Source organism: Perca flavescens, chromosome 18 (assembly GCF_004354835.1).
Source record: "Perca flavescens isolate YP-PL-M2 chromosome 18, PFLA_1.0, whole genome shotgun sequence".
NCBI classification, from domain to species: Eukaryota; Metazoa; Chordata; class Actinopteri; order Perciformes; family Percidae; genus Perca; species Perca flavescens.
Genome location: NC_041348.1, coordinates 7876969 through 7888031, shown reverse-complemented (window position 1 = coordinate 7888031; position 11063 = coordinate 7876969). Strand labels below are relative to the sequence as shown.

General features: G+C 42.9%; 1 protein-coding gene across 1 annotated transcript; it reads left to right on the top strand.

Annotated features, from left to right (window-relative positions):
• Positions 1-4448: 4448 nt before the first annotated feature.
• On the top strand, positions 4449-5450 carry LOC114573611 (trace amine-associated receptor 1-like). Its single transcript, XM_028605887.1, has one exon. The coding sequence runs from the start codon at positions 4449-4451 to the stop codon at positions 5448-5450; it is 1002 nt and encodes a 333-aa protein (XP_028461688.1).
• The last annotated feature ends 5613 nt before the right edge of the window (positions 5451-11063 follow it).

The following is an 11063-nucleotide window of genomic DNA, read 5'->3' as shown; positions in this document are numbered from 1 at the left end:
CTTTACCCAGGAGAACTTTGCTGTATCTTTTTATATTTTATTTAAAAGCTCCAAAATGTATTCATTGCATTCTGCTATCAATACCCAACACAATCTCACTCCAATTGTGTAAAATATGGATGCTTGGTCAGGTGCCATTGGCATTGTTATTGACGCTAAAAGTCTACTTTAGCTTCATATCTAAACGTGGCCTCTCTAAACCGGATGCGTTGTCCATAAATATTAACATCTATAATCTAATCTAATCTATGAGTAAAACAGGTACATTTGTTTTTTTTGCTCTAACAATATTTCGTTATGATGTAGCAATGACAAAATAAAACTGAACTGAACTGCACTGTACATATTGAAGATGCATTTGAAAGCTTGCACAGAAACAAGCGCAGGGCTCCCGCTGATACATTGTTATGGTAAATTGTTTTTTTTTATGCATTTTACATTTGTTTTCATATATATATATATATATATATATATACAGTACAGGCCAAACGTTTGGACACACCTTCTCATTCAATGGGTTTCCTTTTTATTTTCATGACTATTTACATTGTAGATTCTCACTGGAGGCATCAAAACTATGAATGAACACATATGGAATTATGTACTTATGTACTAGTGTGAAATAACTGAAAACATGGAACGTGGAACGTCACCTCTCTGTGGGGGAAGGAGCCGGAACTGGTGCGGGAGGTGGAGCGCTACCGGTTAGATCTGGTGGGGCTTACCTCTACGCACAGTCTCGGTTCTGGAACCATACTCCTGGATAGGGGTTGGACTCTTTTCTTCTCCGGAGTTGCCCAGGGTGTGAGGCGCCGGGCGGGTGTGGGGATACTCACAAGCCCCCGGCTGAGCGCCGCTGTGTTGGAGTTTACCCCGGTGGACGAGAGGGTCGCCTCCCTACGCCTGCGGGTTGTGGGGGGGAAAACTTTGACTGTTGTTTGTGCATATGCACCAAACAGGAGTTCGGAGTATTCGGCCTTCTTGGAGACCTTGACTGGAGTCCTGCATGGGGCTCCAGTGGGGGACTCCATTGTTCTGCTGGGGGGACTTCAACGCACACGTGGGCAATGATGGAGACACCTGGAGAGGCGTGATTGGGAGGAACGGCCTCCTGATCTAAACCGGAGTGGTTGTTTGTTGTTGGACTTCTGTGCTAGTCATGGATTGTCTATAACGAACACCATGTTCGAACATAGGGATGCTCATAAGTGTACCTGGTACCAGAGCACCCTAGGCCGAAGGTCAATGATCGATTTCATAATCGTTTCATCTGATCTGAGGCCGTATGTTTTGGACACTCAGGTGAAGAGAGGGTCAGAGCTGTCAACCGATCACCATCTGGTGGTGAGTTGGGTCAGGGGTGGGGAAGACTCTGGACAGACCTGGTAAGCCCAAACGTGTAGTGCGGGTAAATTGGGAACGTCTGGAGGAGGCCCCTGTCCGACAGACTTTCAACTCACACCTCCGGCGGAGCTTTTCGTGCATCCCTGTGGAGGCTGGGGGCATCGAACCCGAGTGGACAATGTTCAAAGTTTCCATTGCTGAAGCTGCGGCGAGGAGCTGTGGTCTTAGGGTCTTAGGTGCCTCAAGGGGCGGTAACCCACGAACACCGTGGTGGACACCGGTGGTCAGGGAAGCCGTCCGACTGAAGAAGGAGTCTTTCCGGGATATGTTATCCCGGAGGACTCCGGAGGCAGTTGCAGGGTATCGAAGGGCCCGAAGGCCTGCAGCCTCTGCCGTGAAAGAGGCAAAGCAGCGGGTGTGGGAGAAGTTTGGAGAAGACATGGAGAAGGACTTTCGGTCGGCACCAAAGTGCTTCTGGAAAACTGTTCGCCACCTCAGGAGGGGAAGGGGAACCATCCAAGCTGTGTACAGTAAGGATGGGACACTGTTGACCTCAACTGAGGAGGTAATAGGGCGGTGGAAGGAGCACTTTGAGGAACTCCTGAATCCGACTAATACGCCCTCTATGTTAGAGGCAGAGCTGGAGGATAACGGGGGATTGTCGTTGATTTCCCAGGCGGAAGTCACTGATGTAGTCAAACAACTACACAGTGGCAAAGCCCCGGGGATTGATGAGATCCGTCCAGAAATGCTCAAGGCTCTGGGTGTAGAGGGGCTGTCCTGGTTGACACGCCTCTTCAACATTGCGTGGAAGTCTGGGACGGTGCCAAAGGAGTGGCAGACTGGGGTGGTGGTTCCCCTTTTTAAAAAGGGGGACCAGAGGGTGTGTGCCAATTATAGGGGTATCACACTTCTCAGCCTCCCTGGTAAAGTCTACTCCAAGGTGCTGGAAAGGAGGGTTCGGTCTATAGTCGAACCTCGGGTTGAGGAGGAACAATGCGGATTCCGTCCTGGTCGTGGAACAACGGACCAGCTCTTCACTCTCGCAAGGATCCTGGAGGGAGCCTGGGAGTATGCCCAACCGGTCTACATGTGTTTTGTGGATTTGGAGAAGGCGTATGACCGGGTCCCCCGGGAGATACTGTGGGAGGTGTGCTGGGGAGTATGGGGTGAGGGGGTCTCTACTCAGGGCCATCCAATTTCTGTATGACCAAAGTGAGAGCTGTGTCCGGGTTCTCGGTAGTAAGTCGGACTCGTTTCAGGTGAGGGTTGGCCTCCGCCAGGGCTGCGCTTTGTCACCAATCCTGTTTGTAATATTTATGGACAGGATATCGAGGCGTAGTCGGGGTGGGGAGGGGTTGCAGTTTGGTGGGCTGGGGATCTCATCGCTGCTCTTTGCAGATGATGTGGTCCTGATGGCATCATCGGCCTGCGACCTTCAGCACTCATTGGATCGGTTCGCAACCGAGTGTGAAGCGGTTGGGATGAGGATCAGCACCTCTAAATCGGAGGCCATGGTTCTCAGCAGGAAACCGATGGAATGCCTTCTCCAGGTAGGGAATGAGTCCTTACCCCAAGTGAAGGAGTTCAAGTACCTTGGGGTTTTGTTCGCGAGTGAGGGGACAATGGAGCGGGAGATTGGTCGGAGAATCGGGCGCAGCGGGTGCGGTATTGCATTCAATCTATCGCACCGTTGTGGACGAAAAGAGAGCTGAGCCAGAAGGCAAAGCTCTCGATCTACCGGTCAGTTTTCATTCCTACCCTCACCTATGGTCATGAAGGCTGGGTCATGACCGAAAGAACGAGATCCAGGGTACAAGCGGCCGAAATGGGTTTCCTCAGAAGGGTGGCTGGCGTCTCCCTTAGAGATAGGGTGAGAAGCTCAGTCATCCGTGAGGAGCTCGGAGTAGAGCCGCTGCTCCTTTGCGTCGAAAGGAGCCAGTTGAGGTGGTTCGGGCATCTGGTAAGGATGCCCCTGGGCGCCCCCCTAGGAGGTGTTCCAGGCACGTCCTGCTGGGAGGAGGCCTCGGGAAGACCCAGGACTAGGTGGAGGGATTATATCTCCAACCTGGCCTGGGAATGCCTCGGGATCCCCCAGTCGGAGCTGGTTAATGTGGCTCGGGAAAGGGAAGTTTGGGGTCCCCTGCTGGAGCTGCTCCCCCCGCGACCCGACACCGGATAAGCGGACGAAGATGGATGGATGGATATATATTTTATTAGATATTTGTTTTCATGCTGGTCGTATAATTTTGTCATATAATAAGTGTTTATCCGCCACACCTTGAAGACCGGTCCGTGAAAATATGTCTTAAATGAAACTGGACCGTAGCGCAAAAACGGTTGGGGACCGCTGGTCAACAGTTATCAAGTAATAGTTGCAACACATTCTCATTCCCAACTAGTCAAACACTGACGTCGTTGACCCTTGGCGTCATTTTTCAATGTGCAGGGTAAAACCACGTAGTTAGGGTTAGGAAAAGATTGTGGGTGGTGATTATGGTGATGAGATAGATATTGATAAGTTTAAAAAAAAAATTAGGATAGATTATTATTTAATAATTGTTGCAGGCCAACCTGTGATAACTTCTGTTGTAATTTGACATTCTAAATAAAATAAAATTGAACATGTAAAAAAAACATTAAATAGTATTGAGGCATACCATAAATACTAAAAAGTCCACTCACACACACACACACACACACACACACACACACACACACACACACACACACACACACACACAGTGCATCATAGGTCAACTTTGATCTTTTGTTGTATGTTCTTCTTCAACACCTCATACAAACAGGATACAGTTTCCCATTCCTGGTTGGACAACACTTATGGTGATGAGATAGATGATAAGTTTAAAGGTTTTCCACAGTGGTACAGGTGACCAAGAACACCCAAAGACAGAAGACCAGAGCACTGATGTGTGGACAATATTGAAGGTTTAAAAGGTATGATATGAAAAATTAACAGATTTTTTTCAGTTGTTTTTTTTAACTGACAATGTTGACTAAAATATTTTATAAACTGTATATAATGCAAATGTGTGCATATTGCTAATACTATGAATTGTATTGAATTGTAGCAACCCTAAAACATGGAACCAGAAGTCACTTTCAACAGGAGTAGCGTTTTGACTGCCATACATCCCTGCTATGAAATAGATGACTTCAATTTCATACTGACAAAAACTCCTTCCACTATATGTGTATTATTATATTTTTTCCTGATGTTGTTGTCTGTTATCACAATATGCGGAAACTTTCTTGTTATAATCTCCATCTTTTATTTCCAACAGCTCCACACTCCTACTAACTACCTTATTCTCTCTCTGGCTGTGGCTGACCTGCTTGTTGGGATCATAGTCTTTCCTTTCAGCATGGCATTCTCACTTAGCTCATGTTTGTATCATGAGGGTTTATTTTGCAAAGTACGAGGCAGTTTTGATATAACACTGAGCACAGCTTCTATTCTGCACTTATGTTGTATTTCTATTGACAGATATTATGCAGTGTGTCAGCCTCTGACGTATAGAACTAAAATTAATCATTGTGTTGTTGTGATCATGATTGCAGTTTGCTGGGGGAGTTCTGCTCTAATTGCAATAAGCATCACAATTGCTGGATTAAACAATGATAAATGTGGGGAAAGGTGTTTCATTGATGTACTCATATTTAACACTATTGGACCTATTTTCTCATTTTACCTCCCAGTGATCATAATGCTCTGTATCTACCTAAAGATTTTTCTTGTTGCACAGAAACAGGCACGCAGCATCCAGAACACAACCTGTCAGAGCAAAAAGTCTGGAGCAACTGTCAGTAAGAATGAGAGAAAGGCTACCAAAACTCTGGTTATCGTTTTAGGAGTCTTTCTTTTATGTTGGACTCCTTTCTTTCTTTGTACCACTGTTTTGCCTTTCAGCAATGACTCAGTGCCAGTTCCTGTAATTGAAACACTTAACTGGCTTACGTTGTCAAACTCCATGCTCAATCCCTTTATTTATGCTTTCTTTTACAGCTGGTTCAGATCAGCTTTTAGAATGATCATTTCTGGGAAAATATTTCATGATGATTATACTAATTCAAAACTGTCTTGACTTATATATATATATGTTATATAAGATATATATGAAAAATCTAAGTCACAACCGCAAAATAAGGTGAATTAATTTAAGCAAAAAGTACATATGTCCATCAAACACCCAAGATTAAAGCTTTTATAAAAATTAAAGCTACGTTAAGGGAATGCAATTAAGTTACTTTAATGTTGACTCTTAATTTAATAAATTGGATGCTTATTTGTAACCTGTACCTGTCATGTTGGGCATCTAAATGAGCCCACTTGTCCTGGTGCAATTTCTGTAAGCTTTGTGAACAATTGATATTGATTCTATTATTGATTTGCAAATAGGGGCAACACGGAAGTTAGGTTCCACCACAGGAGCAATTCGAGGAGGCCTTATGCCTGGCTCCAGCTATACATCTTCCCGGTAATGGCCCTAACTGAATGGAAACAGTGAGGCACAGTAACTGGTCATTTTATTCTATGTAGTGTGTCACTGTTAGAGATAGCAAATGCTGTGTGTACGAAGCCACACAGGGCCTGACTGAAATTCAGTCATGTATAATTTTGTTGTCGTGTTGCTATGATGACTGTATCAATGCTGAGATCAATTAAATTCATTCATTTTGTTCATAAATGGACGCCTATAAACTGGCTGTGTTGCATCTAATATGTTATGCAGCCGCCCGCCACTAGGTGGACATCAGCCAAGGTAAAGGGGTTTGTGAACATCCTGCTGTCCCAGGTGTTTTTAACTAGCCATTGATATGGGATGGGACAGATGACCCCTGAGTTCCAAATCGCAAACTACATACTATATACTGTATATTATAATACTAGTAAACCAGCAAAAATAAGTACGTTCTAATAGTATGTCAAGTGAAGTATGCCAAAAATATATAACCATATAACCACTAGGCTGGAGCAATGTGTAGGTCAGGATCAACATTAGACACACTGATTTTGTTAGTTACAGGAAGGGGTGGTGGTACTGTACAACATTGTAAACTGGGCTATATGGATTATCAGTTTTTGGCGGAATGCCAGAATTAGAAATAAGCTGAGGACTAATGTGAGACAAGAGACTTTCTCTCATGCCCGAATTGAAGTGAAAAATACACTGGACTTTTGCTGATATGGATTATTTCGCACAAGCCGTGGAACTGCATTACATAAGGTAAGACCACTTTATGGTTAATTTGGGTTTATACTGTAAAGTTTAGCCTACTTGTGCTGTCAACTGGTTTTGGGGATGTTAATATTAAATAATGCATAAAGGTTTCTCTTATTTGTGGTTGAGAGTGGCATATCTGGTGTGTATTTTTTAATGAGATGTTGGCTTTAAGTACTGTATATGCGCTGTACTTCCTGTGTTGTTGAGATAAAGTGAATACATTTATTTTGCTGTTGGCAGAATTGAGAAACGTATGTCTTGCACCTCTCCCTCTGTGCTGTTTGCTCGTTGCATTGGCTGGACGAAGTTAGTTTCTTTAATTGTAAGTGATAACTTTGTAGTAATATAGAGAGGTTACAGAGTAGTCCTTGTCACTAATATTGAATAAATGCCGAATTACACTGTGAGATCCCGCTTTTGTCTTAAAGATAATGCAGCGCATCGCGGCAATAACTTATTTTAAAAAAATGTACCCACTTGTGAAAACCCTACCCCCTTACTGACGATTGTCTGGCGCTGAGTGTTTTAATGCCACTATTTAATCATTTAAACTGATCTTAATTATTGCATATTTTTAATGAGTTTTCCTCACCGGTGAATTAATGTAAAGGAGAATTAGGCTTCTTGTGTGTTTTAGCCCACTGTCTGTAAATATCTATTTACATTTAAAACCATGCCTATTCCTGACTGATCAGATTCTAATAAGAATCATTAGACCTTATTTATAATTTCAGTCAGTAGAAACTCATTTAGTAGTGAACAATTAATTAATAAAACGTGCCCTGATAAAAGATTTTAGGCGATTAGTCCTGGAAGAATACGGAAGGAAGCCTGGCCGGAGTGCTGAAGATGAGCTGCAGGCGAATGGGTGGACGTGGGTTGTGACAACACTGAGTTACGGAAGACCGCTATGAAGAGAAGAGCATGTTTAAATATTGGCAGCATGAATATGATTGGCTGAAAGAGGAAGTGGCTGGATCTGATTGGTTTAGCTGAATGTGTAAACGCCCTTAATTAACTTGTAAAAACCGGGAGAGAGGAAGGGCTTATGAAGTAAGATAGTCTTTCTGTCTGAACTTACGCTATAGCGTCATTTGTCTGCCACACCCTTACTTCCAACGTCTAATGTTCTCAAGTCTTTGCTAGCAGTTCAATTTTACTATTGTTTATAATTAACCAGCAATATAAATTATAACAATTGTTAAATCTGATAAATTACAGACAAATTCATCCAAATAAAATACATTGTTTTACGAAGATACATTTTTTTTTTTTATAAAGAATAAAAAGAAATTTGGCCCCAAACGAAGCCACTGTATAGCAGTGCTCAACGTACAAACTGTACACATACAGTATTTACATTTCAGAACTTGCCCTGAGCTTCTGTCACTAAATCATAAGCATTCCATGCAACATAAATGTTTTATTATTAATATAACCTACAATGTTAAGAGTTAAAGTTCATTTATTTATATAGCACATTTAAACAGCCGTTAGACAGACCAAAGTGCTTTACAGAGCAAGCATATAAGAAAATAAAACCAGCAAGACAAATGCATAAACGCATAAAAACACAAAATAAAAACAGCAAAAACAGCAAAGCTAAGAGCAACCTTAAAACACAGACTCAAGTATAAAAAAGAAGAACCAACCTAAAAAGGAGATAAATATGCTGAGAATAAATAGGTTTTTACCAACAACTTGAAGATAGCAAGGTTGTGCAGTGTTGATAAACATGCTAAAAACCAATTATGCGTCTTGATAACACACCAAAATGGCATACGAATTGTCATACATACACCACTTTATGAGATCAGTCTGTCCAGTTTCTAGACTTGTAACATATTTTTTACAGGGGCCCCTCAGAAAGAGAAGGAGCTGCTTGCTTCCTTTCAAAAAAGCAGCAACAGCCCTCTCTTGTATGTGTCTTTTTTAAATTATATTTTAAAGATACATGTACAAAAGTTTTCCCTGGGCAATATTGAGTGTTGATGCTCCAAACACAATATATGCCCATCTTCTAAAGGCAGAGAAATACCCCAGCCATAGAATATGTCCCTGTCGGCTTTCCATATAGGTGAATACCAGAAGGGGGTGGGGGCTACCAAACACTTCCTTGTCTATACTAACCCTGGAGAGCTAATTGCTTTGTGCTAACAGCGACTTCTGCCTTTCCTTTTTCTCTCTCTGTAAACGTAATTCTCCCCAAAGCTCTAAATGGAAAAGGGAAGCCCTGTGCACAGTCAACCAACTAACCCATTGCCAGCACAGAACTTTTTTTGTTGTTATTGTTTTTAATGGTAATAGGTCGAATGTAAGCAATATGTCCCATTATTTCACACTCGCACCCTGCTTTTATTTCGGGGAGATGTAACGTACGGTTTAGCCAATGGCCAGCTTCACCGGACTTATTTTCCCTGGGCGCCTGAACCGACAAGCCAGCAATACCCCCAAGGGACTTTAGCATCTGACCACCCGGATTTTACACCAATGCAGAGAAACGCCAGTTTGGCACAAAAGTGAACTGACGAGTCCAGCAATATGCTCCAGGAACATTAGCGCCTGACCACCCGGGTTTTACACCGATGCAGAGAGACATCGGTAGACAGGAAAGCAGGATAGTGTCTGGTCGTCTGTTAGCGGACTTTACGCCTGCTCAGCACGAGACCCCACACGGCGTGTCAGCTCACGAGGACGCAAGCAATACGCCGGTAAAGGGAGACACAGCCGTGAGGATAAACAGCCGCTTTATACAGACTCCCGCTGACAGTCAAACTGTTGTCACCAGTGCCGCCGCTCCAACCACGCGCATCACGCGCTGTGCGTAGGGCACCAAGTGCTGAGGGGGCACCAAAAAATGCCTAATGAAAAATCATCATAGTCATAATAATTATAATGCTGATATTATTTCAGTATAGAAATATTAGGCACTTTTTAGGCATGTATATCACAAAACAGGCAGAACAAGAGATATACTTGGTCAATAATATAATTGCTCAAGAAAGTAACAATGGTGCCCCCCTTCCCTATCTCAGTAGTCTGTTGGATTGCGCCTGATGAAGTTTGACAGTAAACTAAGTCAACTTTATTGGAAATGGCCTTGAAAAGACAGCAGGAGTCAGGAGCAGAGAAAAGAAAGAAGAAGAAACTGTGAGATGATGTCCGTGCATCACTTGCAGGTAAGTCCATGTTTAATGATGTGCAGTGGGACAGAAAATGACTCTTGATAATGTAAAGTCTAAAGAACTCAGACTTTTAGTCAGGGGCGATTCTAGGATCTGACCTTTGGGGGTGCTCAGCCCCTAATGAAAAGTTGATAGCAGTTAAGCTAGGGGGGTTTGGGGGCATGCTCCCGTAAGATTTTTTTTTTTTTTTTTTAAACCCTTAAATCATGACTTCTTGTGAGTTTTGGGGAAAGAAATAGACAGATTGAGATATGCAATTATGACAAACTATCAACAGATTTAAGGCATCTGCTGTGAAAAAAAGATGGAAACTACAAAGCATGATTATTGCAGCACACATACCCAGGGGTGTTGGACTGGGGGGGGGAAGGGGACTGAGTGCCCAGGGCCCTCATGTGAGGAGGGCCCAAAAATATGCTAGAATTCATAGCTTTGGCTGCAGGGAGGGGCCCATAGAAAATGCCTTTCACAGGGCCCAGAATTTGGAGCTACACCCCTGCACATACCTTGAATGGTAAAATAAGCCTTAACATATTTTTAGACAAGATTATTCATGTTTTTTTTTCTGCTGCTGTTGATTTTCAACTTTTTCATCTAATCTAATAATGCCTCTGAACCAGATGGGGAAAACACAACATCTCTTTTTCTTAAGAGCCTAGTCCTCCATGAAATGCATATGTAAATATAATGTGAATGGAATGTTTTAAGTGTTTTTGCCCGTATAATATATGTCCACTTTCTCACCTGGTTCTTCCAGGTCCCTCTCTTTGTCCACTCTCTCTCCATCCTTCTCTCTCTCCCCCCATCCTCCTCTCTCCCTCTATCTCCTTCCCTCCGTCCTATCACTGACAATCACATACAAAACATTTTGTAATCAACTAGAAAATAATCTTCAAATAAAAGAGAAAATAAAACACAGTAGTCCTACTATATACATGTCTTATAGGCTACCTAGCCATTTTCTCCCCTTGTTCATCTTGCTCTCTCTGCCCTTCTCCTCTCTATTCTCCTCGCTCCTTTGTGCTGTCAACCAGAAGGCAAATGTAATCAACTAATCAACAGAGAATGCATTGTGTAGGCTACCAAAGTAGAGCTGATGAAGGTCCTGCTACTCCCGAAAACATGTCTTTTCGCTTTTTTCTTTTATTTGAGCCGCTTGGGTAACTTTTTTTCATTTTGGCGTTTAGACCATTGACATAACACAAAGGTTTAGACCGTTTAGACTCGTCTTTCTCCGTCTCTGTGTACTTCCCATTTCTCCTGTCACCGTTTGTTTATCTTTGGCGGC